Below are 26954 nucleotides of genomic sequence, written 5' to 3' on the forward strand. Positions count from 1 at the left end.
TCGTTACGACGTTGGGTCTGTCCCCCACAGTTTTCCCTTGTGTGTGCTGAATCGGGTCATAGGGGGAGATTTCCCCGTGCAAACAGTTTGTGTTGGAGCCTGTAGGACGCGGGAGGGGGAGAAGAAGGAGAGAAAGAAAAGGGACCAGCCGGGAGAGCTGGGCTCGGCCCCGAGGGGTGGGCACAACCCTGGGCTGCCCAGGGTGCCCCGTGCCAGCCTCCCCTCAGCAGGGGCCAGGTACTGGAGAAATGAGGATTCTCAGGTTTCCTTGGCAATGATCCTGATAATAAAATAGTTGCAGGGAGCAAACCATTTGGAGAGTTTGGGGGAAAAAAAATAGATGTATATATGCTGCCTTCTTCCAACTTCTAGAAGCACACGTTTTTGGGGAGTGTGCTTGCCCAGGTTGGGTCCCTAGCTGCCCCTGTGCCCACCCCCCACCGAACCCTTGAACAATAAAATGATCAAATAATTTAATTTTTTTTTTTTTTTTTTTTTTTTTTTTTTTAGAAAGAAGAAGTGGCAGAAAAAAAGTAATGCAGGCCCTGGGTTCTGGCTATTGCTGTGAATATTCCAGGAACCAGGGTGTGCAGGCCTGGCTGGAGTAGAGGGGCACTGTGTGTGTGTGTGTGTGTGTGTGGGAGAGAGAGAGAGAGAGAAACACCCCCACCTCTTTCCCGAGGAGCCCAATCCAGCCCCTACTGCCTGCCTGAAAGCCTTAAGCAGGGCATTTACCTCTGGGGCCTCTGCAGTGGGCATGGGGACAACCTGATATTGGTAGAATGTGCTGGCCTCCGGGTGCCCAGGGCTTCTCCAGCAACTCTTGAAGGGAAAGTTGACCGCTCACCTGAGGGGTTCCTTCCCTCCCCTAGGCCTTAGCTGACCAGGTGGGTGAGGCTGATCCCGCTGGCACTTCCCGCGTCCTGTGTGTGTGCGTGTGTGTGTGTGTGTGTGTGTGTGTGTGTGTCCCATAGCAAGTCGCACCCCGCACTCTGGCCTGAGGAAGTTTCAAGCTAAATAATGATTTAAAAACTAGGGGTTTTTGGTTTCCCATTTCCCCGTAGAGGATGAGCCGAGAGCAAACAGTTTCCAGGCGCTCCGGAGAGAGAATAGCGCGCCTTCCCCTGTACCCCGGTGCCTACCCTGTTTCATTCCATGCCAAGAGGGTGAGGGGAGATGTGCCTGGAGCAGAGGCACGTTTGGAGCCAGAACGAGGCTGCCTGTTGGCCCGGTCCCAGGCCACCACTCCCGGGGTTTTGTCGTCAGGAAGAGAAAAGGCTGAGGAAAGCCAAGGGAGGGTGGGGAGGTGGTATGGGGCCTGCCTTTCGCACAGGCCTTGTCCTAGACTCAGTGCCACTGGGGCAGGATGCGGAGGAGCGAGGACAGCCGACACCCGTCAGGCGGTAGCTGGGAAGACGACACCCGTCAGGCGGTAGCTGGGAAGACGCCGCCCTGCACGCTGGCCGCCTCTCCCTGAGCAGAGCAAACAGGCCCAAGGCAGCCAAAAACCCGCTTTGTCCAAACTCTCCGGGCCTGCCTGCAGAGTGCATTTTCCGGTTCCCATGCCTGGCATTTCCACACTCTTGGATGGTTTGACTCGAGCTGCCTGTCCTGGGAGAGAGGGGAGGCCTCACCCACCCATGGGATCAGCTGCCCGGCTCCCTCCCTGTCGCCCGGTGCTGCTCCGGCTGGCTGCGGTGTCCCTGGCCTGCCCGTGGGACCCGTGGGCTCAGATCGGAGCATGCTATCTCTCTCTCTCTCTCTCTGGGAGGCCTCATGCTGCAGCCTTTAATTTAATTTTATTATTATTTTTTTTTAATCTTAGACCAAGTCTGAATTATTAAATGCCAGGAATAAGGGGGAACCAAGGGTGGGGGGCTTGGTGGCCATTTTTACACTCTGCTTTTTTTTTTTTTAAGTTCCCCCAGTGCAATAGGGGCCTCAAATGACACAGTGTAGGCCTTAAAACCTGCAGAAGTTAATAGAGAGTTTTTTTTTTTTTCTGTTAAGGTAAAGAAAACTCCCGACAGTGTCCTAGTCTTGGAACAGCGACTCCTTGTACTTCTTAGAGATTTGGCCATTTGCAGGTACACAGGCCAGCTGCGAAACCTGTTTCGGGTTGGGACGTGGACTCTACTTCCTTGCAGGATTTGTTTCACGCTGTGCACGTGAGCAAGGAAGACCCTCTTCACGGATGTTTTCTTGTTTGCTCTCCCAAGAACTCCACGAAGGAAATGCCATGGGGGGGGGACCATGTTTCGCGCGGACTTTTGGAAAACCACACATTGCGTGTTCTCACTGTAACAGTGTTTGGTTATCTCAGCTGGAACGTGTGCGCGCGCCCCTACCCCAGGGTTCTTGCCATTCGTCTTTGCTTCCCCCTTTGCACCCCTCCCTGGCCCCCTCCTCCTCACCCCTGCATCCAGGTCCTCCTCCTTTGCAATTAACCCCCCCCTTGATGCACTTGAGATGTGGTTTTTTGCTCACTCTCTGTTTCTCTTGGGGACCTGCCTCCTGTCAGGGGCTGAGGGGCGCGGGGTGGTGGGGGGACACGTTCTTCCACAGCAGCCTGAAACCTTCACAAGTATTTATTATTTCAGAAATGTTTCAGTAAAAACTTTTTTTTTTTGAAACCAGATTTTATTCATTCTTAACAATAAAAGAAAGACCTCTTTCTTTCACAACGACTGGGGAAAAAAATTCCTTTCTGCAAATCAAAAGGCCGACTGAATTTTTAGGACTCTGGATTGGGGGGAGCACACCTTCCGACCCCCCACCCCCCTTTCCTCTGCCCTGTTCAGTTCAGCTCAGTCTGCCCCAGCCCAGACACTGGCCAACCACTCTCTCCTGCACAAGCCGGCAGAAGCCCCCCTGGGGTTGGGGTTGGGTTTCCAGTGTACCCCCCCACGCACAGCAGGGTGCAGAGCCCGGAGGTGGAGGGCAGCCTGGGACAGGTAATCTTCCAACTCATTTTAACAAAAGGGGGACAGTCCCTTTTGTCTGGGGCTCCAGGAGGGGCGTGTCTGGCCTGCAGGCTCCCACCAGTGGCATTCAGGCTGAGGGGGCCGGGGGAGCTGGCTGTGGGGTGGAGGGTGGTTCTAGTGGAACCCGGGCATTTTCTCTGTGTGAGCCCTCAAGACTTCTGCAACCCCCCACCCCCCCATTTCTTAAGGATTTAGAATACTCTGGCCGGACCTGGGCCTTACCGAATGGCCTTCTGCTGGGAGACAGCCCCCCTGCCCCAGGTAGCGGGCTGAAGGCAGAGGCCGCCTGAGGCTTCTCCACCCACCTTCAAGGCTATGGCCACAGGCCCGAGAAGGACAATTGACTGGGTGTTTGCTCTGGAGGGGAGCCCCTGAGGGCCCAAGGAGAGACACACCCTCCATCCACCCTGCCTCCCACCACTGGGTGCCGGCCTTCAGTTTTAGGTCCCCGGCCCCCCTGTACCTTCCAGCTCCACCGCCCCAGACACTGACCCCATGGGCCCTGTAGTTGAGTACCCACACCCCCTTTCTGTCCCACCCCAACAACAGCACTGCAGTTCTTGGAAGAAACCAGCCAGGATTCCCCAGGAGGCTCCCGTCGGGCGCTTCCCACTCCACGTGGGATAAATTTAGATTTAGGATAAACGTGAACACCAGAGCAACCACCCCAACACCAAGTGCAAAGTCACTCGTGGTTGGTATGGCCTCTCCTTGACTTTGGAAAGTCTGGTCGCCTCCTCGTGGGGCAGAGGGCAAGGGGCAGAGGGCAAGGGTTTGGTGGTTCAAGTTGCCAGGCCAACTGCCATCCTTGGATCCTTGGCCGACAACACCCAAGCCGATTATGAACCAGACGTGAATTATTGAACACCACCCGGAGTCCTGTCCCTGGTGACTCCCGCCTCTCGCCAGCTCGCTCTCTCTCTCTCTCTCTCTCTCTCTCTCTCTCTCTGTCCTCTCTTTCTCTCTGTGTCATCAGCCCTGAGCAAACTCCTTTCATTGAAGACAACCGTTCAGGGATGCTGGGCACAGACAGCAAGGGTGTGTGTGAGTGTGTGTGTGTGTGTGGTTGACTTCCTCTGTTGTCTGGTCTGTGCCAGCCCAGGGGCGGCACATCCCAGGGTCCTAAAGGCCAAGGGGCAGAGAGGGGCATGGAGACCAGCTGAGGGCTGCGCCTGGGGTGGCTACGGGAAGGCTTCCAGGCGGGACCAGGTGTGTTTCTAAACTGCCTACTGCTCCTCTAAGGCCTAAGAGGAGACGGGCTGCTCAGAGGCCATTCCTGGGGGGAGAGACCCTCCCAGGGGCTCCCCTGCAGGGACTGGATCTCCCACTCCCCACCTTCTCCCCAGGACTCTGCTGGATGCACCCCCTCCCCAACTTCCCTGATATCTCCTTTGACCCAGGTGTACTTTGCGCTGTGTGCACGCATTTTGGGCCCTCCAGTCCGAACTGATCTGGAGGGTGAGCTTAGGAAACTCAAGTGGCTCTTGAGTGGACTGGGGCATATGCCGGGAAAGTAAAGCGTCTGGCAGGTGGCGGGGGACGCGTGGGTGACACCCGTTGGCCCTGCCTGGGAGCAGTGTCCCTTCTCTCGTGGCTTCTCCCCAGAGCTGGCTGTTTGTGGTTGTGCCTTGTAGGCTTGTCAGTGGAGTGCTGTGACAAGGGGCTATTTTAATAAACTGTTGCAGTTTCCCGAGCTGCCTTGGGCTGGCATCCCTCCTCACCGCTAATGGAGCGTGCGTGGCTGGGTGTGGGCCGAGGGAGGCGGCCAGGCTTTGGGCTCAGGCTGGCTGGGGAGCTGGGGAGAGCGGGTCTAGGGTTCGAACGGTCCCCCTCCCCACAACCCCACCCTCACCGCCCTGAGCCTGCTAGTGGCCAGACCTGGGGGATGGCGCAGCAACGCTTGGGGCCCTGCCCTGGAAGTGTGGCTGGCACCAACACTTTCCAGGCTCGCTTTCTTCTTTCTATTCATAGCCCCTAGCCGATGTGTGTGTGTGTGTGCGCGCGCGCGTGGGGGGGACGGGGAGGAAGACTCGCACTCGCCGCTGTGTGTTCCTCGCGGGAAGAGCACCCGGACAAGGGAGAGTGTGCCGGCTGGAGAGAAAGACGCGCGGAGGGAAGGCGCTGCGCAGCTGCCTTCCCCAAGGCCTCTGGGCTCCCGCCCCACCAGCCCTCCCCAGTCAGGCCTTTATTGATTTATTTTTCTGGCTTGCAAAAGAAAAAAAAATAACAGATATATATATATATATATATATATATATATATATATATATATATATATATATCCATGTCTTCCTTGATCCGGGTCTCCCTCCCTCCACCCCCGCCCCTCCACCACCAAACACACACACACACACACACAGAGCCCCCAAATTTGTTGGGTGGCTGCTGCCAAATGGACTCGAGTGGGAGCCTGGAATGAAAAATTCATAACTGCTGGACTTTGCTTGTTCATTAGACGTGAACTTGTCGATTGGGCAAATTGTTTTTGGTCTCCAACTGCCGGGGGCTCTCCCCACCCTCCCGGCTCACCCGGTCCCTCCTCCCCCGACGCAGCCATTGGCTGTCGGGAGAGCGTCTCTTTGCCAAAGAGGAGGATCTTCCTCTCCACAGGCGCGCTCTCTCTCCTCCTCCTCCTTCCTTCTCTCTGGCTCTCTCTCTCTCTCTTTCTCTCTTCTTACCTCCCTCCTTCTTTCTCTCTCCCTCTCTTCCCCTCCTTTCTACTGACTTGGCACGAGCAAGTCGACGGGGACGCAGCATGAAAGGAGAGAGAGAGTTTGAAAGAGAGAAACGAGCAACAAAACCCCCAAACCCAGCCAGCACCGAGTGCGCACGCACACACACTCACACACATGTGCACTCTCCTCCCACCCCCCCACCATCCACGTCCTCTCTGGATCTTCCCTCCCCCCCACCCCGCTCTGCCTTCCCTCCCTCCCTCGCTGGCTCGCGCTCTCTCTCTCTCTCTCTCTCTCTCTCTCTCTCTCTTTTGCACGCCTCTGCCAGCAACGGTCTGCAGCCGGTCAGAACTCGCCCTCGTCCTCTGGAACCGCGCGCTCCCCCTCTCCCCGCGATTGGGCCAAGTTCAGAGCCTGGCGGCGCGGCTGCCAAAGCCCAAAGCCTTTTTCATTCAGCTGCGCCTCTTCCCTCCCTCTCCGGGCTTTTGTTTTTGTTTTTGTTTTGTATTGGGGTGGGGTAGGGTGTCTGTTGCGGTTTGTGTGTGTGTGTGTGTGTGTGTGTGTTGGAAGGAGTGGTGGTGGGGGCCAGAGACGTGGAGAGCGGCAGCCGTGGTGGCGGGAGGTTGGCTTGCATTTTTAAATTTTTGCATTTTTTTTAAACTGGAAAAGGATGCATAGAAATTGAAAAAAAAAAGCGATTTAGGGGGTTGTTGTCTTTTGTTTACCTGGTGTCATTGGTGGCCAGCACACTCCGCTTTTCTGCTGCCCCTGACTTTTATTTTTTGCTCCTTTTCCAAAAAAAGGGGGGGTGTAGAAATATATATATTAATTTCCCCCTTCTGTGCAGTGGAGCATCGTGGGGTGGGGAGGGGAAGGGGGATGGGTTTGAGTATCCACTCAAGCCCAGCCCCTATTCCTCAGAACACCAATAATAACCCCCTTTAAAACATTTACCTTCCTCCCTGCTCCTCCTCCTCCCCTCCCCCACCCGCCCCCCAACTTACAACTCCGCTGAGAGCCGACTCTCAGAACCGGGCGTTGGGCCTTGCTGGGTGCTTCAGATCAATGGTAATTATTCCATTTTTTCCAGTTTTATTTTTTGTAAACAGAGATCAATTATTATTTTTAAAACTTCAAAGAAGCAAACAAGCCAAAAAAAAAAAAAAAAAGGAGAGAGAAAAGAAAAGAAAAAGAAAAAAAAAAAAAAAAGCTGAGAGCCCAGCCCTCCATCACCTGACTGAGTAGGAATGAGGGTGAAGGGGTCGTGGGTGGGAGGCTGGGGAAGGGGCCGCAAGACCCCCACGCTGCTTTGAAGCCCCGCTGTGGCCGAGACCACCACCTTGTTTGTGCTAACCAGAAGTGCTCAACATTTCCCTCGGCGTGGAGAGTAGAGCCGAGAGCTCATATTTAGGATTTAGATCTGATCAAGAAATACTGGGGTGGGTGTTCCAACTGGATCCGGAGAAGAGCAAAAATGCAAACAGCCTGGGGAGGAGAAAAGGCAGATCCGTTTCCTCGCTCGTTCGCTTGCTCCTTCTCGCTCACTCACTCGCTCGCTGGCTCGCGGATGTCATTTTCTGTCTTCTTGGAGGTGGCCGGTGTCGGGCCTCCAGGCGGCACCCTGCGCGCCCTGTGCGCGCGTCCGCCGGCGTCTCCAAGAGTGGACGCTGCGCCCAGGGCGAGCTGACACGAGTCCACGGCTCTGGCAGAACATGGAGATGTTATGGGCGCCACGGAGCCTGGCGGGGGATACCAGCAGCGTGTGCGTGTATGTGTGTCTGTGTGCGTGAGAGAGAGAGAGGAGAGAGAGAGAGGGGAGAGAGAGAGAGAGAATAGGTGTGTGGACAGGCTGCGGGTGGCTCTCTGTGGCTGCTGAGGCTGAGGTGGGAGCAAGTGGCTGGCGACCCCACTTTTGTAAAAACAATCGACAGAGGAAATTGTTGGGTGGGGGCGGGAGGGAGGAGGAGGAGAAGGCGGTTTTCGGCGTGCCCCCCTCTAACGCTGCCTTTCTCTGTCCTCCCCTCCTCCCGTCCTCCCGCGCCCCGCATGCTCCCGGCTTGCCGCCTGCAGGATGAGTTCCACCCGTTCATCGAGGCGCTGCTGCCGCACGTCCGCGCCTTCTCCTACACCTGGTTCAACCTGCAGGCGCGAAAGCGCAAGTACTTCAAGAAACACGAGAAGCGGATGTCCAAGGATGAAGAGCGCGCGGTGAAGGACGAGCTGCTGGGCGAGAAGCCCGAGATCAAGCAGAAGTGGGCATCCCGGCTGTTGGCCAAGCTGCGCAAGGACATCCGGCCCGAATTCCGCGAGGACTTCGTGCTGACCATCACGGGCAAGAAGCCCCCCTGCTGCGTGCTCTCCAACCCCGACCAGAAGGGCAAGATCCGGCGGATTGACTGCCTGCGTCAGGCCGACAAGGTGTGGCGGCTGGACCTGGTCATGGTGATTTTGTTTAAGGGCATCCCCCTGGAAAGTACTGACGGGGAGCGGCTCTACAAGTCGCCCCAGTGCTCGAACCCCGGCCTGTGCGTGCAGCCACATCACATTGGAGTCACAATCAAAGAACTGGATCTTTACTTGGCTTACTTTGTCCACACTCCGGGTAGGTCACTCTTCACCTCCTCCCCGCCCCGCCCCCACCCGCACCCGTCCCTCATTTTGTTTGTTTCTTTGGGCTGTTCTTTAACTCTGAAAGACATCACACCAGGGACCGAACCACCCACCGAATGTGGTCTGGGCGCCCCCTCTTCCCCCACCCCTCCCCAGCTGCGCCGGCCACGTCGCCCCCTCGGTGTGTCTCTGTGGTTTTGAAGGCCTGGTCCCATCAGCAGTGCCTGTTTCGGGTCTCGGGAGAGGCCAAGGATGTCCCCACATTCACCCTGCTGGTAGTGAGAGTTGGACAGAACCCCCCTCTCCATCCTTCACAGCTCTGACTTAAGGGCAGGGGGGTGTCTGAGGAAGTGCTGGGGCAGGCGCTGGCCACCGTCACTTGTCCTCCAGCCCCAGGAAAAAGTGGATTTGGCAGAAGGCGGGTGGGCGGGAGTGGCACAGTTTCGTTGGAGAGTGGGGTGATGTGAACCCGGAGAAGGAGATCTAGACCGAATGAATGAATGGGAGGAAGGAGTGTGTGTGTGTGTGGGGGGTGTTCCGTAGGCACCTTCTTGGGGCTCAGGTGCTCCCTGGGGGAGCCATTCTGGCTTGAGGGGGCTTGCCTGTGGTCTGAGAGTGTGCAGAAAGCACAGACAGGCAGAAAACAAATCCATCTCCTAGCGGAGAGAGTGGAAACCAGCACAGGGATTCTTTGAACTCCTGCTGGCACCTCGATTTCCCCCCACGCACCCACAGGGGAAGAAGCAAGGTCCCAGGCCTGGCCCACACAGTAAGGTTTGCCCGGCCCGGGCAAGGCCAGAGCAGGAGCGGCAGCAGCAGTTGCTGTGGAAGAGGCCTCAAACAAACAGACCAACAAACCAACTCGGAGATGGCCTTTTGTGCTCCGAGTCCGGGAAGCTTTCCCCAGCCGCAGCCTGCGTTTTTTGGGGTGAAGTTGTTTTCCTCTCGATATTTTCTTTCTTGTTCTCCCCCTCCCCTAATCCTTTCCCCTTTTCATAATTTCTTTTCCGTTTTTGTTTTCTTACAAATTGAAACAGAGATGGCTGGTTAATTTTTAGCCTCCACTCAGCTACGCCCAATTTACTGCCGCCTTTGAAACCTAACCGGGCGGGACTCTGATTAAGCAAGGCACAAGTGTGTTTACATTGCGCCTAACCAACTCGTAATGACAGGGCTACCAAACCTTTCTCTCGCCCTCGCTCTCTTTCTCTGCCTGTTGTTATTTTTTTTTTTTTTCCTTTCTCTTTCCAGTTTCCAGCTCCCCCCGCCCCCGTTCATTTCCCTTCTTCCTCTCTTTATGCGAATGTGAGAGCATGTGGCTTCATTTCCACTCTGGAGGACTTTCTGAGCGAGCCAGGGAGGGAGAGAGCTGGGTACCCGCTGTGGGTCTTCCTTCATGTTAGAAAGAAAGAAAGAAAGAAAGAGAGAGAGAGAAAGAAAGAAAAGAAAACCCTCAAGCAGATGTTGAGGTCCCCCAGCCCCCTCACCCCGCAACACGCTAGCGCTTGGCCCCTTACTGGATTGGGCAAAGTTGAGAGGGATGACATGCCTGGATCCAGACAGAAACTTCAGAGAGTGAAATCCCAGTGGGGACCGAGAGCTGCGGGCAGGAGGAGGTGTGTGGGACCTCCCTCCTGGCCCCTCATTCTCTCTGGCCTTCTCATTCTGGACTAGTTGTGCTGTCCGAGCACAAGTCCCTGGGCAGCCCCCAGCCCCCCAACCCTTGCGCTGGTTTTACTGCCCCCATGGGTCTTGCTAGGCCCTTACACCCAGCCCCAGTGTAAGGGGGGGGCATGACCATTGCAACTCTTTCAAAAGGGCCAAACGTCAGCCACTCCCCTTCCCTTGGGCTTGACTTTTTTTTTTTCTTTTGTCCCTTTCCTGTTTTAGAAGAGCCCAACTAAAATGTGTGTGTGTGTGTATATATATATATATATATTACATAATATGCACACCCCTCATTTTGTACCTAGCCGTCCGGAGTGGGGGTACACAGGCTGAGCTAGAGGGGACGGATGACCTGGGAAGATCCTGGGACCCTCCTAGCCCCTGCTAGGGGTGCTGCACCTGCTCCTTGGAGAGCGGGCAACCCAAGAACACCTAAGGCAAAAATGAACACTCCTGTTCATCTCTCTCTCTCTCTTGATCTTTGTAGTTGAGCTGTTTCCCTGGCCTCTTTTATTCGAGGTCAGATTCTTGATGGCTGCCAGCACAGGGCTAAGGTTAGGGTAAGGTGTGGTGACGAACAGTACTGTTTCCTGGCCAGCCTCCGGGCTGCCCAGCCTGCCCAGGCCCATGTCAGGGGAAGCAGGTCCCTTTGCTCCCTGCCTCCCCTGCCCCGCTCCCAGCCGATGAGGTCACTTTCCCGGGAATATGAGTGAATTGATAGCCTATCACATAGAGCTGAGGCCGAGTGTCCGCGTCATGTTCTCCGTGGTCCAGGATGTAGGCTCTGAGCATGCTTTCCTGGACAGAAATGAGCAAGAAGGTGCAGGAGTCATCTTGGAGTTGCTTCTTGCCTCTCAGAGCTGGGCCAGGATGGTGGTGGTAGGGAGCCTACTTAGAGACATGCAGGGGGCAGGTGCAACCTCCTCCCCGGGTCATCACATGGGATAGCGGGGAAGTCTCCTGTGGCATGGCCTTCCTCCAGAGCTGCCGCTGGGTGGAAGAGCTGGGAGCCAGGCTCAGTGAGGGGCTGCTTGGGCTTGCTGAGGGGTTTCTCCCTTGCCTTAGAACTGGGCTGAGCTCTTAAGTGCCAGATTTGATGACAGTCAGTTTGGCCTGTGGGTAAGCATGGGGGGTGGGCATGGCTGTGTTCCCAGGATCCAGTGCAGCCTGTGACCCCTGCGAACCCCTGTTGTATCCCAGATGCTGTAACAGCTGTGAGGGAAGGAAAGGATGTCGGGGTGCCGTGCTCCCGGAATATGGGGCTCCAGATACCGCCACCCTGCTGGCCGGAAGTCGGCCTGGATTCAGGAGTGGGGAGGAATCAGGGAAGGGCAGAGTCCTGAGCGGGGTGGCGGGCTCTGTGTCCTGACCGTGTCCCCAGGGCAGGTAGCCAGGGCCAGGGTGGATGGAGGAGGCCCCTGTCTGTGTGAGGCCCAGCTGGTACTCCCGTGTACTGCCCACCTGTCTCCATGGTGTCCACAGTTCCACAAAGACAACCCACTGCTGACACTGGCTTCCAGGAAGCCTGGCCGTAGCTGTCAGCTTCTCCTGTTCCCGTCCCCCTCCACGGTCCTGCAGTGTGGACCCACAAAGGCCAGGGGCTTGGGTGGCATCAATTCCTTTACGTAAGCTCAGCCCAAGATGGAGCTTAATGCAGAGAGGGAAGCCTGGCGGTGCACCCCTGCCAGCACCAGCCAGCCCTGACTCGGGGCTCTTGTGGCATTTCCGATCCTTCTCCACTGTCCACCCAGCTTGTTGGGTTTCCCTCCTCAAACAGTTCTGAATGCAAGGACTCTGGGAAAACTGACCCAGCACGGTGCCATCGCTCTGCTGGAAAAGTAGCCAGTGTGTTCCAGTCGGGGACCCAGGCGGGCCATCTGCGTGTCTCCTGGGCTGGCCATCTCTGCCTGGCAGTGCGATTTGTTCCCATCCTCTCGGGTCTTGGCAGTGGCTTTTTTTTTGCAGCTGTTGAAGGAATGGGTCGTCGGCCTTTGCGCGTGGACTCTGCCTGTCCAACTCGGGTCCTGGCTTTGCAGCCACGGCCCTCCCTGCCGTAGGCTTAGCACCTATGGGTGCTGTGCTTGGGCCTTTTCAAGCAGGAGGCCTTCCTGGAGCGGAAGCGCCGCCTGATTTTAAGTTTAATCTCCCTCCCAGAGTCTGGGATTTTGTGTGAATGCCGCCGGCTGTGGGGTGCCAAGGAGGGCTCCTCACCCAGGAGTTCCCAGGAACAGATCAGGGTGGTAGTGTTGCCATCACATTCCTGGATACCCAGCCTGTTGGTGGCTCTGCTGAGTGTTGGGGAGGGACCCCAGGAATGCCAGCTGGCCTCTCGGGACCCACCATGCCATATGCCCCCCTTGCCACTTAACCTTGTCATCTCATTTTCAAGGTCCTGAAATGCTACCACTGGTCCCTGTCTCTTCGGGACAGCGCCATCTGGTGCCAGGGCTGACAGAAGCCACAGGGCCCCATCGCTGGATTATCTTGTCACCCACCAGCCCTTTAGCACAGGATAGAAGTGATGGTGCTGTGCTCAAAAGTCAGCTCTGCTTGTAAGATTTCTTGCGCTTGTCCGGCTTAGAGGGGCTGCCCGAGGAGGGGCTGACATAGCATTGGCCCGCGGGGATGGCAGCTGTTGGAATGGCATGAGTATCTATTTCTCTGACACCTTTATCTCATGGTCTTGTTTCTAATCTTAGAGTTCAGCCCAGATGAAGGCTGATGTTTCTAGAACTTGGCAGTTCTGCCTCCCTGCGCCACGCATCCCACCGAGGGTGGACACACTGCCCTGCAGGCTGCCATTGCCCTCAAATGTGGTGTCTGTTGCTCCTGCCGTTTAAACTATCACTCCCTAAAGGCCCCTTGGTCCCCCATAAATTAAGCAGAGAGACCCTAAGCCTGATGGGACCCCATCAGCCCCGTGGTGACTTAGTCACGTGTGGGGTTTGGGAGAAAATGACAATGGCGGGCTCCTGGTTCCGAACTGCTGGCAATCCCAGCCCAGCAGACCAAGTGTGCGGCCACACACCCTTGTGCCACACAGGGCCATCTCTTACTGAGTTGGGGACTGCCTGGCTCTGCGTGGCATGGAAGGACAGCTGGGTTCATGTGCAGGCCTCAGGGGTGTGGCCCCAAAGAGGAGAGCAGAAATCTCCAGACCACGCTCTGAGCCTGAAGTTACTCCATCTGCTTTTGTGTGGGGCGCCATCCGTGTAGCCTGCTGCGCACAGGGTCTCAGCTGAGCGCATCCCATGTGGCTGAGGTGGAGACGGGAGCACAGGGCCCAAAAGGACTCACCCCTTCTCTGAGCTCTCCCAGAGCCAGCTGGGGGGCGGGGATCTGGACATGGGCCTGATAGCCAGCGGTGCTCAGTCCCTTGCCCGGAGCACATGGTCATTGGGCAGCCGGAGGCATGGTTTACCTTGGCATGGCCAAGGGCTGGGAGGATGGACTTGATTGCTAAGAGGCCCCGGGGTGCTTCTGGTGCAGGCCCGGGACTTCTGGAGCATCCATGCGAAGGATAGGGCTTCACATGTGCCCAGCAGGCTTTGGGCTAAGGCCTGGGGACGACCAGCCTGTGAGCCGTGCTGGGCGGGAGGGAGGGTTTGGCAGGGTTGCAGCCATGGCGGCAACTTACACCGGGGCTGGGAAAGCGGGGCAGGGCCCTGGTCAGCCTCCCCCCTAGCATGGCCAAACCCCAGGGGCCCCTCTAAGGAAGTGCAGGTCAGGGGGGCCGGCCAGGCCAGCGCCATAGTTCCCCTGCCTTCTGGCGTCCTGCAACAGCTGGACGGAGAGGGCACGGTGGAGTGTTCCCCACCCCTCTTTCTCTTTGCCCAGGCCGTCCTGCCTCCCCCCCCCCAGGAGCTGCCACGCTTCAGTTATTTTATCCTTCAGTGTCCGATTCAGAAGTCTTTTCAAAGGCCCCAGCCGTGTCAGCGCGGTGCTCACACAAAAGGCCTCTTTGATTTCTTGTTTGTTTTCATTTGCCAGCGGAGGGGGAGGGGGCAGGGGAGAAAAAGCGCCTAAGTTCTGGAAATTTGTATTTGGGTTGCTTCATTCTCAAAGGGGCTGGCCCCTGGGGTACGCCTTTCTGCCTTGGGGGCTCAGGGGGCTGCCAGGGCCTTCTAGGGGGAAAGGACCAGGATTGACTGGGATGGGGGGAGGGTGGGAAGTACCCCAGACATGACATGATGGGGCAGGGGCGGAGAGTGTGGGTATGGGATTCAGGATACAGCTCGCGAGTCACCCCTCAGTCTGCTGGGCCCCAGGGTGGGAAGGGTTAGGTTGGAGTGTAACTGCTGGGGTACAAATGTCCCGAGTGTCTGGCGCTAAGGGACGTTGCCCTGTTGGTCGTGTCCGCTGCTGACTTGGCATAGCTGAGGGTTTGAATGGTTAGTCTCTTTTCTGTCCCAGAGTCCCTGAGGGTCTTGTTAGCATCTGTGCATCTCATAGGTTTAGTGTCTCGGGATGCAGCCTGGGGCCTCCCACTCGGGGGGAAGGAGAGAGGGACCAGGCGTCCTGCTGGGGAGCCAGGTCCAGAGGGTCCAGGGAGTGGGGGAGTTGGAGCCAGAAGGAGCAGGGTGGGGCTTGCCCAGAGCAGCCCCCGAGGGGGTGTCCCCTGTGTACCAGCGAGAAGGGGGCTGCCTGCTTGGCTTGGTGCCCCCATGGCAGCCTGAAGCCTGGGCAGGTGGTTACTGGCCTCAGCCCACTGGGTGAGGGGTACTCCCAGGGCCTGCTTGGCAGACGGGAGGAGGAGGCTGGGGGCGCTGAGAGATAGATAAATATAGCTGATGGCATTTCTGATGATAGGTTTTTCTTGGCACTGAGGGCACCCTGGAACACAGTAAGACAAACGCCCGGCCCTGCAGGCCGCCGCCGCCGCCATTTTAAGCGGGTTTGAGCCGAAGGGTTTTGGCATTGGAACAGGGTCCCTGGAGGCGGAGGGGCTCCGGTGAGGAGGGTGGGTTGGACTGGTCTTGGCCCTTGGGTGCCTGGCTTACCTACTTTGTGTGGCTGTCTCACCTTGATTTTTCTGACCTCCCCGGGGATTTTTAAGGTTTTGATGACATGAGGCGGGGTGGGAGCTGCCCATGATGAGCCTGTATCCCAGTGGCTTGTCCACGCTGGCTGCCCTGGCCAGCAGGTGGGAGATGCTGTGCTGGCTTCTCATCTCCATGTCTTGGTGATGCCGTGGCACGGACAGGGCCTTCCGCGCTGCTTTTTAAGGGGACAGCCGGGAAATGAAGGCCGTACCTGCCTGTCCCAGTCCCCCGACAACTTCTCCCTGTGTTGATGGAGGAGGGAGACATTTAACCTCATTTTCCCATTGAAGGCCCAGCGGGGCTTTCACTCTGGGCTAAGCCTTCTTGTATACAAACACTGCGAGTTTTCAGGGTGTAAGCCCATGCCGTGGCCGTGTGTGGGTTTATGTTCAAGTGCCATGAGGCAGGGTCCACACGGGTGATGTGGGAAAAGTCAAATGGGATCCAGGGGCCTTCCTGGAGCACCACCTGCTGGAACTTCTGCCTTGAAAGTCAGGGTGAGGAATTCACTTTTAACCTCCCAGTGGTTCAGTAGTGGTTCAGGGGCAGGGCGGGTCTTGGGTCTTGCTGCTTCTGGCTTCCTCACCCAGACAGCAGGTCTCAGGTGGCTGGGCAGCTCAGAGGAGAGGCCTCCTGGTCCCTGCCGGAGCCAGTCCCCTCCTCTGTGCTCGCTGTCTGTAGGAGAGGTTGGAGCCTCTGGCTCAGCTCAAGGGCTCCCCCAGCCGCTGAGTGGATGGGGCGGAAACCCAGCGGGAACCTGGCCTGGCACTGGCCCTGGCTGGCCTGCCTCTCCCAGCCAGCCTCAGATCCCCAGCTCGGCTTGCAGAGGCTAGCATAGATGGGCCAGAGCTGGGTCGACTGGGCTGCAGCTGGGGCGGCTTCCTGTCGTCCCTCCCCATGGGCGCGGGCTGTGCGCGCAGGTAGATTTGGGAAGCTGGGTTTCTTCCGGGAGCCCCACCCCCACCCCAGCCCAGCCCTGCTCTGTCACGCCTTTTTCCTGGGTGTCTGCTGGGAAATGCAATTTGAAATAAAAATGAATGTAATTATCCTAATTAACCAGATGATTGCTGGAGGTTTTGCCACGAGCTGCGATTCGCCGCCTTTTGTGCTCCTTCCCGCAGTCTTTGCTCAGTTCCTTTCTTCAAGTTTGACAACTTTAGGGCTGTGTGTACAGAAACTTCTTCAGCCGGCGGGCTCAGGGAAGATGGGGTGGCTGGCAGGATGGGAGAGCCGTGGCCTCACCGCTGACACCCGGCATGCAAGGGGACGCTCCGGGCTACCGTGGGCCCATCAGCAGCGTCCCTGGCCTCCACCCAGCAGCTGCCAGTTGCAGCTCACTCCCCCAAGGTGTGCCAACCCTCCAGGTGGGCCCTAGGGGACAGCATTGCCCAGCAGCTTGGAAGCCATGGGCTGTAGACAAAAGGCCGCCTGTTCCCAGCCCTCACTGCTCCTGCAGCCTCGGAGGCCTCCCTGACTCTTCTCCTTGGGCCACAGCCTCCGAGCCCTGGCCATCCCCCTCGACAGCTGGACCCTGGGCTGCAGGAACCCAGCCCGTGCTCCTGAATCCTTGCCAGCCCGTGCTGCAAGACCCCTGGGACCTGGTCAGGCCGGCCCCAGGGCGGAGAGCTTTTGTGCCTACAGGGCGGGATGCAGAGATCAGACATACAGTGCGACTTCACTCAAAACACACACTTGATTCTTTTTCTTTTCTTTTTAAAAATTATAATAGTCGGACACACTGTTTATAGAAATTCAAATAATTTGACCAGTTCCACAGAACACCTCCCCTCCCCGCCAGCCGGAGACAGTGTCCCCTCACAGCCCCCTCACCATTTTAATCAGTCCACAAGTCCTGCTTGAAGAGCAGAGCCGCGTGCTGAGCTCATCAGATCGGCAGCATCCCGGCTGCCCACCAACCCAAGTGCAGGAATCTCCCAAGGGAATGCTTTCCACTTGTCCTTCCCGAGAGAAGATCGACCCACAGAGCGTGCATGGGCGTCCATGCAGCCAGGCCCATGCTCGAGGCATTCCTCCTGCCCGTGTGACCGGACCACAGGCAGCCACACCTGGGTCTGGCCGGAACCCTTACTGCCAAGGGGCTGATGCCACCCGGAAGTCTCAGCTTGCCTGTGCCTGGCTTGACTTAAGACACTAGCCCCTGGGACTGGCTTCCTGTCTGTCTTGGAGTGGGAGGGTGCCCTTGCAAGGTTGGGGGAGACCACAGCTCTGCTCTGTGGACGTCCCACGTCTGTGGCAGATTAAAGAGATGGCAGTGATAAGAGCTCCTTCGCTAGACGTGGGCTGGGGAAGTGAGAACCCCAGAAGGGCAAAGAGAAGGAATCCCCAAGGACTCGGCTGGCTGGGCGTGCCCAGTGGGGAGGGCTGGAACAGGGTGACACCTGGTGACTCTTTGGGACAAGGCAGAGCTGCACAGAGCAAGGTCAGGAGGTCCTCCCCCCCCAGGTGACCTGCAGGAGGTCAGGCTAGCAGAGCCCTCAGGGAGTACATCCTTGACTGTGGGTGATACCCCCATTAGCGTGTAATTATTATATAATGGGCGTTATTGCATAATGGCAGTTATATAACAGGTGGCCCAGAATACAAGACAGAGGGTGTAATAAGTGTATATCCTCTGGCTATAAATAGCCACCCGGCCCCACAGCGAATCTGTGGCCACACCAGAGCCACCTTATAAATACCCACACGGGCTATAAATTTCTGAGCAGTGACGTCGGCGGGCATGGCACCTAGTTAGGGGGTGGTGGGAGGGACTGGCGGACCCCACCCAACCACATGACATCATTGTTTCCTTAGTAACAGGAATACGCCCCAGGGGACCAGCCGAAGAGCAGACTTTCAAGGGAGGAGACACACGGATGCAAGGCCTGGAGGAGGCGGGTGGGTGCTGAGCCAGAGGTGGGGGGCTGCCAGGGGCAGGGTCCCCTGGCTGGGAAGACAAGCTATCCGTTCTCCAACTGTCCACCCACTGTCCAGCAGCCAGTGCCAGCCCTGGCTACCTCTCAGAGACAACAGGGATGCTAAATGGTCTGCCCTGTCCTCTCCGCCCCCCACATCACCACGGGGTGACTTCCCCCGGGGCCTTGGGGCCACTCGCTGAAGGGGAGTTACATGTAGACAGATCCGAACTCTGTTCCCTTTTGCTTAGGTCCTCCCCAGGGCGCGGTCACTTCCCCAAGCCAGGAGTTTGAGGCCAGTTTTATTCCGTCTTAGTAACGCAAGAAATATGTGAGCGATCCCGTGTGGGTCTCGGAGAACTGTGCCCGGGAGAGGCCGGGGAGGCATTGGTAACACGTTAAGGCCCAGAGAAGCTGCCGGGTGCACTGCTGTGGTCTTCAGGCACACGAGGGGTCGCTTTGTTTGTTTGTCTAGTCTGTACAGAAGGAAATTTGCTTTGTTGGCGGGACTTTGTTGGACATTTGAAAGGTGGCTGGGCCACTGGCTCATCCCAGTTTGTCCAGGAGTTGCCCAGTTTTTGCGCTGAAAAGTCCCTGGTCCCCCAGAAGCGGGCTCGGCTACACGCCCCTAGAATGTCGGTGAACATCCGACCGACAAAGTTCAGTTGTCACAGTAGCAGGATGCTGTTGGTGTTGCCTTGGGAGAGTTTGGTGCTCAGGACGGGCCCCCAAGGACAAGGCATGTCACCGTGGGGCAGAGGGAGAGCTGCCTGCGTGCCCTCCACAGGCACAGAGCCACCAGCCGCCTTACAGGCTTTCTCCCAGTCCTGTCCCCGACGCTTTGCCAGGTGCTGTGGTGTGATCTGGGGCCTCACGGCCTCTCATGGAAGGCTACAGGTGAGCGGGCATGGATGCAGCCTCTTCGGGGCAGCCAGACCCCACTGCAGCCTTCCACGTACTAAAAAAAAAAAAAAAATCTTACAATAGAAAAGTGATCCAACATCTGCATCATTGTCCCCAGAGAGCAGGACCTGCCGCCACCCCTGTCCTTCAGACCAGCTCCTCCCACATGGACCCCGACAAGCTGAGAGTCCCAGTCCTGGGTCACGCAGCCAGAGGGACCGCACGGGTGACCCGGACAGTGTGGGCATGGAAAGCAGCATCTGCTGGATTCTCTCTGGTGTGTGGCATCTGCCAGGTCTGGGCGCCACGCTCTGTGATGTCACTTGTGGAAGACTGTATGCTACCCAGCATCCAAGAAATGTAGTCTCAGGCATGGAGTACACATGGTTCCTTTGCCCCTGCGCTTAGCACCTCTTTAGTTTATTACCTGGCCACTGCTGACTTTGTAGCCTCTGGGCCTTACCACATGCGGACCATGGCCAACTGGGTCATGGTTCATGCTGGTTTAGGCCCGGCCCACAGAGGGTGGCCAGGGTGGTGGCGGTGCCATGAGCTGGCCTGCCCTGGGGACTGGGCAGAGGCGGTGATGGGTTCTATGAGCTGGGCTGTCGATCTGCTGCGTGTGCACTTATGTGTAGAACCGAACGTTTCAGTTTGGTTTGGGTTGCAGCTAGCTAATGAGCACGCATAGGGAGGCAGGGGCCGGGGGCCTGCAGGCAGGGCCCTGCTAGCTGTGCCAAGGGTGTTGGGGGGGGGGACTCTGTAGAGAAAAATATGACTTCAGACAGAGGGGCCGCTGCTCCCCCGGGGGCAGCCACCCAGGGAGAGAGCCTCAGGAGGGGTAGATTTGTCTTATTGATGATATTGTGGCTTATAAAGTGGGCCCGGCACACAGATCTCTGGGCGCCGTCTCAAATATCTGTATTTCTTTTAACTTTAACACCATGTGTGCATGCTTGCGTGTGCACACGTACACGGTCTGTTCAAGCCATTGTGCCGGCCATGCGGGACAGCGACGGAGAACTCCACCAAAACCACCCTCTAATGTTAGCTTTGGTAACCTAGAGTCATTAATATCATTACTCAAATGCCAGCCTGGCTTGGCAAGGCCCCTTGGATCTTGCCGCTTTCCGACAAAGCGCTCTGGCTGCAGTATGTGGCTGGGCAAGCGGGACCTGTACCGCACTGGCTGTCCCCAAGATCGGGAGGCCCCCACGTGCCCCCGGCAGCCTCCTCTGAGCTCCCTCTCCACGGGGGACACAGGACCTTCCCACAGTGGCCAGTCTTGCTTCGATGTGCCCTGTTACGACATAGCACCTCTGGTGTGTCTGCTGTAGGTGCGGGCAGTCTAACTGGGGGAGGAGGCCCCGTGTCTGGTGTCTGTGTGAGTTGGCCCTGGGCTTGGCGGGCCCCACCCCAGCGTTTGACACTAGCATCTCAGAGCAGCCAGGGTTATGTTTTATCTCACTTTGTGTCTGTCCCCTGCTCAGCTCTGTCGCCCCGTTCTGAATACTGAACTGCTTCCGATGGGAGGCAGTCGGCAGCCCGTCCCGGGCAGAATGAACAGGCCTGCAGGGTGGTGTGAAAACCACAAGAAGGTGGGCTGACGGTGTGCTCTGAGGGTGGGCGTGATGATGGGAGAATCTTGAGAGCTGAGGGGCGGTAGAAGCTTCCAGAACATGAGGAGAGCGTGGCAGGCGATGATAGGCTGTGGATTGATGGGTTGAAAGAGACTTGGTTTCTCGAAAATATATTTTTTTTCCTCCTTTACGTGAATGAGCTGTCAGGAAAATGGAAAAAGAACCGCTCTCATCTCTTCACCACACCCCCCATGCCCCTTGCCACCCACTTCTTGTGACAAGGGTGGCCACTGCTCAGCCACGCTTTGTCTCCCTGGTTTTCCCTGCCAGACGTCATCTTGGCAGGGCCTCCTCCCGTCTGGCCATGCAGTACAGTCTCGAAGGGCAACGTGCCCTGCACACGAGGCCTTGGGGGCAGCCAGGCATACAGGGACGGTCTCCTCCTATCAGGCCCTCTGGCCACTAGCCGGGGAGATACCCTGCTTCCTGGGGGCCCCCGAGACCCAGCCTCCTGGGTCGAAGGTGATACAGGTCTCTGACTGGCTGGCACGTGTGCCCCCAGCTCTGGTGGCTGGATTTGGTTATTAACAATGAGTGATTAAAGGGAGAAGATTCGCTTCTCTGATCCAACCACCAAATCGGTCCCGCCTCCCCGGTCCCCTTCGAACCCTTCAGGCTGTTCCTCTACCCTAAGACTGCCCAGCTGGGCCGCGTCTTCCCCTCCCACCTGGCCCCGCACCCTCTCCCTTTGAGATCCTATTCCCTTCCAGTGTTCCCCTCTTGTTCCCCTCAATCCTTGCTTTGGGGACCTACTTCTCAGAGGGTCGCCTGGGCTGGGAACCCTGAAGAGGTGTGTGGCCCAGGAGAGCAGGGGCCAGGACCGCGTCCCCACAGGCCCTCATCTCCCCGCTGCTTTGAAAAGGTGTCTTTCTAATCCAGAGACTTGCGTACCTGAATCCTAAAAGCATCTTATCAGTCTGAAGTCTAGAGAGGAAAACTAACATCCTGATACTAGAAATGCCATGGAACTATGGATGTTGAAGCCTGTACTGTGGTTTTACAGCTATTCATGCCTTGGGTGCCCATTTGATACTTGAAGCTAACAGGATACGGCTCTCAGGATGTCACACCGCTGTGTCGGGCCTGAAGTTTCCCAAAAGCTGGTTTTTAATGGGTTAGCATCTTTTCTTATTAGCCATATTACCCTCAATTCTCAGGGTTGTTTTTTTTTTTTTTTCTGATGCCTTTTGGAAATGAGAGATCTCCTTTGAATACAGACATGATGGGGGTATATCATGAACACAGCAGGCTTCTTAACCCGCTGCCTGAGCCTGTCGCCTGAGGTGACCGCACGCCTCCCCTCTACCTGCAATGATGCCAATGCCTCGGAGTTGCGAGTGATTCTCCCGGGGAACGCGGCCCAAGCTTCAGAGCTCCGGTTCCCATCTTGCAGTGGAGTTGTAGGTTCCAAGGATACATGTGGTGTGGAAGGCCAACACTGGGCCCTGGACCTGCCACCTCGGGACCTAGAAGGGTCTGTCATCCGTTTCTATCACCATGTTGCGGCAGGGCCTTCCCTTTCCGGGCGCAGGTGTGCGAGTCCTGTTCTCGGATAAGCGCCAGCTCCGGTGACAGAAGTGTGCTAATGACAGGCGGGCTGGCGGGCAGCTCACGCTTGCTCTCCCGCACCTTCCAAACAGGCCCTCTCCCTGGCCTCTACAAAGCCAGCCGGCTGGCTGCTAGAAGCAGGGACAGAGAGAAAGACCCTCAGGGCTTGGAGGGTGGGGGTGTGGGGGGGAAGCTGCCCATGCCATCCAAAGAGCAACAGCGCCCCCAGCACCCTGCAAGGTGGCAGCCCAGGTGCTCTATGCCTGGGGGCTCCCGAGGAAGCAGGTGCTGCCAACCCTGCAGTCAGCCGCTGGCCCCCCGGGGCCACCTTCCAGGTCCCAAGAGGAGGCCTTGGAAGCCCCTGCTCTGGGCTGCGGACTCTGATCTTACCCACAGACACCCCTGTTCTTGCCTGTACCCAAGGCAGTGCCCCTGCAAGCCATGCAGCCCCCTTGGGCTCACACGCACACACATTATTTTGCTTCAAAATCAGGCCTCCTGCACCTTTCTTCCTACTTCTTCTTTTTTAAAAAAATTCATTATTTTTTTTTTATTGGAAAGTCAGATTTACAGAGTGAAAGAGAGAAGGAGAGACAGATCTTCCATCTACTGGTTCACTTTCCAAGTAGCTGCAAAGGCCGGAGCTGCGCCGATTTGAAGCCAGGAGCCTCTTCCGGGTCTCCTATGCGGGTGCAGGGTCCCAAGGCTTTGAGTGGTCCTTGACTGCTTACCCAGGCCACAAGCAGGGAGCTGGGAGGGAGGTAGAGTAGCCAGGACTTGAACCAGTGCCCATATGGGATCCTGGGCATGCAAGATGAGGACTTTAACTTTCTCCCTCCTCCCTAGCCTAGGCTAACTGTAAGGTGCTGGGCATCTAGCGCCTTTTGAGCCACATCTGTCTGACCCATCACTTGAATGTCCCCAAACGCCACAGGGCGGGGGCCACCACAAGACCCGAGGCCAAGCAGGAAACCCATCGCGGGCAGCATGCCTGTGCCTAGGAAGCTTTGGTGTCTTCTTTGCTCTGTGCTCACTTAGCCTGAGGCAACCCACGGGTGTCTGCGTGAGTGTCTCGGGTGTTGGCATCCAGGGGCAGGTCTGCGGTGGGGGTGCTTAGATGCCAGCGGGAGTCACACTCCGACAGGAACTCCTTGAGTCGTGAGGTTCAGATGCTTGCTTCTCTCCCGAAGACATGGAAACCCGAAACCCAGGGAGACTGGTGAGCTGCCCAGGCGCGGCTGCTCTGTCCCCCAACCCCCTGCCTCGGCAGCTGCTAGCTGCTCGCCCAGCCGGGTCCACCTCCCCTCCCTGTGCCGGCAAGTTGGTGGAGGAGAGAGGGGAGCACTTTGTGGGAAGTGTCAGGCCCTTCCCCGCCTGCCTGCTCCGCAGCTGAGCAGTTCCTCTCCCGGGTTCTTTGTGAACCTGCCTCGCTATTAATCTACCTGTTAGTAAAAGAGATTACAATTGCGGTAATTACAGGGCGCAGTGTCTCCAGTCAGGAGCTCCGCTGAGTGAGAGGCAAGAGTGGGGGGAGCCCAGCCCCGCAGGAAGCTACTATTTAAAGCTCTGTGTGACAACAGTCCTGGGTGGGGATGGGGGAATGCGGGGAGGGTGCCCGCCAGGCCTGGGGGGAGTGGGGTGAAAGAGTGGGGACCCACCAGGGACACATCTGTAGGCCTGAGGACACCTTGAAGCTGGCCGCCCTGGAGGCCCGGGGCACCGGGCTGAGGCCCTAAGAACCTCTGGCTTGCAGGTGCTGAGTGCAGACAACCTAGTGGCCCTTGTAAGAGTGGGACAGTGGCTCCCTTCTGAGGGAGCTCTGCAGCCGCTGTTGCTGTGTGTGCCCCTCACCTCACCCCCCCCATACATATACACCCTTGTAATCAGAGAACACACGGGCGGGTCTGCCCCCAGGAGACATCTGGTCTGATGGGAACCTGGTGTTTGATTGTTGCTGTGGGGTGTGGGGGGGTGCTCCTGGCACTTGGGGGATGGAAGTGGGGGAGGGGTGCGTTACACAGGGCATCCGCCCCCCACCATGTCCATGTCCTTCCGTTGGGGTGGAAAACACTGTAGCCTGCATGACGCGGGGTGTGAAGACCCCAGCTCAGGGTGCCGGGAGGTCTGTCACTGACATGGGGGATTGGGGGGTGCAGGCAAGGCGAACAGTCCCTTGGGGTGCACCCTAAAGGCTGGCCAAGACCAGGGTCACCATCCCAGCCCCACCCCAGCCCCATCACCACCTTTGCTGGCAGGTTCCTTTTATGGGTAGCGAGGGTTGAGCCCAGCACTGGAGGGCTTGCCCAGTGAGGGGCTTTGAGTCCTTCCCTGTGTTGGGGGGACGCAGCTTGGACCCTCGCGTGGGAACAACAGGGAGGAAGGGATGGGTGCAGGAATGGGAAGGACCAGTCCTTTTTGAGCCCCTCCCATAAGGGCCCAGCCACCACCGTGCTTCCACTGTGAGAAGAGGAGCTGGCTGGGGCGCAGGCCTGGCGCTGGGGAGCTCACCCCTCAGCAGCCACCATATCTCCTGTTCTGTTTCCAGCTTTGGGTACAAAGTGCCCCCATGAGAGTACTGGCCTCAGGACAGCAGGCGCGGGTGCAGGGCCAGCCTGGGGGGCCTCCTTGGGGGTCTCGGCAGCCCTGGGGCCAGGTGTCTGCCTCGTGTCTGCAGACAAAGCCCCTTGCCTTGGAGCCGGAGCCCCAGAGGTCTGTGGTTCCACACTGAGTCCCTCACAGCAGAGTCGCTTTGGGCTCTCCCTTTTTTTTGCTCTGACAGCTCCAACCTTATAATTTTACCTTCTCTCGTCTGGTATATACTTCTTTTTCTCCCCTTTTGTCTGGCTGAGGCTTTTGCTGCTCATAACTGGAGACCCCGTTTTGGAGGGATCGCACCTGACAAGGGCGGGGAGGAGTTCCTGTCAAACACGGGCAGGTTGATGTTCTGTTAGCTGAGATGTCTGCAAACAGGCTTCTCGGTGCGCCTTTCTACGTGCGTGTGTGTGCAGTGTGTGTGTGTGTGCAGTGTGTGTGTGTGAACGCGGGAGCGGAGATCAAGAGAAGAGAGGGACAGGGTAGTTTTGGGGGCCTCCGGGGACATGGCCTTAACCTCACAGCCTGTTGAGCAGAGGACCCCAGGGCCCGGAGCCTTTAAGGGGTTATGAAGCTGTTGCCCTCCCAGGCATCTTAACTGGTCAGTTCAATCCTGACCTTGACCTTGCTATGTCTAGGACTCGTGTGAAGCCCTCAGAGGGTCGGGGTCCTGCCCAGCATGGACTGGCTGGCGTTACAGTCCGTCTCTTCCAGGAGCAATGGGAGGCCCCCCGTCTCCCTCCTTAAAGATGCTCCTCGGAGAGGCCCCCCATTTTTTCGGAAAGACTCTGTTAAGCTCCTGGTGGCCCATTTACCCCAGGATTGGATCCCGCAGCAAGCTTACTAAAAACACGGTCTGTTTGATTTTTTTTTTTTTTTTTTTTTTTTTTTTTGCTTAAACTTGGCCACATCCGTTCCCCGAGCTGCTGCCGCCGCCTCCTTCCCAGGCCGTGGCATGCTCTGTCTTCGAGCTGCTCCCCCAGCCGCCGCCCACCCTGGATCCATTTTGAGCTGCTCTGCCCAGGCCCCGATAGAAAATGTCGGCTCTGACTGCACCATGCCCGCAAACAAAGGTGCAGGAGGATTTTTGGCTGCTTCGTCCAGGAAATAAATTCCTCCCCGGTGCCAGAAACCATTGAGTGGTGCCATGTGTTAAAGCTCCAGGACCCAGAGCCGCGGACGGGCAGTGTTACTGTGGGAGCGAGGGCCCTGCTTCCCGGGCACCCCGCATGCCTCTAGGGTTGGGGCACCTGAGGACCTCCCCCTGCCTACCTCTCCTTGCCCAGGCCATGACAGGTCCCTGGGGCAGGAGAGGACGGCCCCTCTGTGCCCCGCTGTGGCGTTCTTGCTTCGTTGTGTCCAGGTTGTCTTTGCTAAGTCTATCATTCGTTCTGCCTGGTGAGGTCAAGGTTGGCTTCCCTGGGACTTGCACACACACACACACACACACACACACACACACATCCTCTGCAGCTTATCTTCCTGTGCTCGCCCGCCATCAGCTGGGTCTCAGCGAAGCCTGGTAGCCCCACAAACTAGGCACTGTCTGTGTCCCACCTCCACCCTGGCCTCCCCCACTGGGGGACAGCAGCAGCCCCGGGGCCTGCCCCGCATCTCTTGCTACCTGTAAGAGACCTCTTCCCCGCTCTCACCCCCATCCCCGTCCCATGCTGCCTCTGCACCCCGGGCACCTGAGGGTCCCTCACAGCCGAACCACAAGTCGCAGTCCCTGCCTTGACGCCAGCCCCCATCTTTCCTGACCTATCGACGGCATTCAACTCACAGAACAAAGCCTACTCACTTGTATTTTTTTAAACCTTTATCTGTGTATTTATTTATTTCGAGAGAGAGAGAGAGAGATTGCATCCCCTGGTTTCACTCTGTAAATACTCGCAACAGCCAGGGCTGAGCCAGGCCCCAGCCAGAAGGCTCGAGCTCCCTCTGGGTTTCCCACGCCGGTGGCAGGGGCCCAAGCACTTGGGCCATCGCTGATTGCCACTCCAGGCACAGTAACAGCTAGCCGAGGCGGAAGTGAGGCCGCCAGGCTGGGAGTGGGTGCCCTTCTCCACACTGCCAGAGTCCCGGTAGCAGCTTAATGTGCTACGCCACCACATGTGCTCCAAATTCACTGTTTTTTTTTTTTTCAAGTGTGCAATTCAGTGGCATTTGGTGCGTTTACAATGTTGTGCAAACCTCCCCACTCTGTAGTTCCAGAATGCTTTTATCACCTCAAAAAGAAACCCCAGGCATCGCAGCGGTTCACCCCAGTTTCCCATTCTGCCCGGCTCCTGGAAGCCACTGCTCACAGCGCCTGTGGCCCCCGGAACGCAGCTGACTTGGGTTCTCCAGGCCCGAGTGGGCGCCACATTCCTCCTTG

The 26954-nt window shown here is 57.4% G+C and overlaps 1 protein-coding gene across 4 annotated transcripts in view; it reads left to right on the top strand.

Annotated features, from left to right (window-relative positions):
* LOC101517851 (nuclear factor 1 X-type) overlaps positions 1–26954 on the top strand; it is a 79773-nt gene that overhangs the window by 19544 nt on the left and 33275 nt on the right. For 2 of the 4 annotated variants that reach the window (XM_058659505.1, XM_012929952.2), the window contains exon 2: positions 7730–8261. In XM_058659505.1, coding sequence (XP_058515488.1) covers positions 7730–8261 — 532 coding nt within the window. Of the gene's footprint in view, positions 1–6466; positions 6728–7103; positions 7428–7729; positions 8262–26954 lie in introns of those variants that run through there. The other 2 variants (XM_004595578.4, XM_058659504.1) reach the window with 2 other exon arrangements.

Source organism: Ochotona princeps, unplaced genomic scaffold, assembly GCF_030435755.1.
Source record: "Ochotona princeps isolate mOchPri1 unplaced genomic scaffold, mOchPri1.hap1 HAP1_SCAFFOLD_414, whole genome shotgun sequence".
Lineage (NCBI taxonomy): Eukaryota > Metazoa > Chordata > Mammalia > Lagomorpha > Ochotonidae > Ochotona > Ochotona princeps.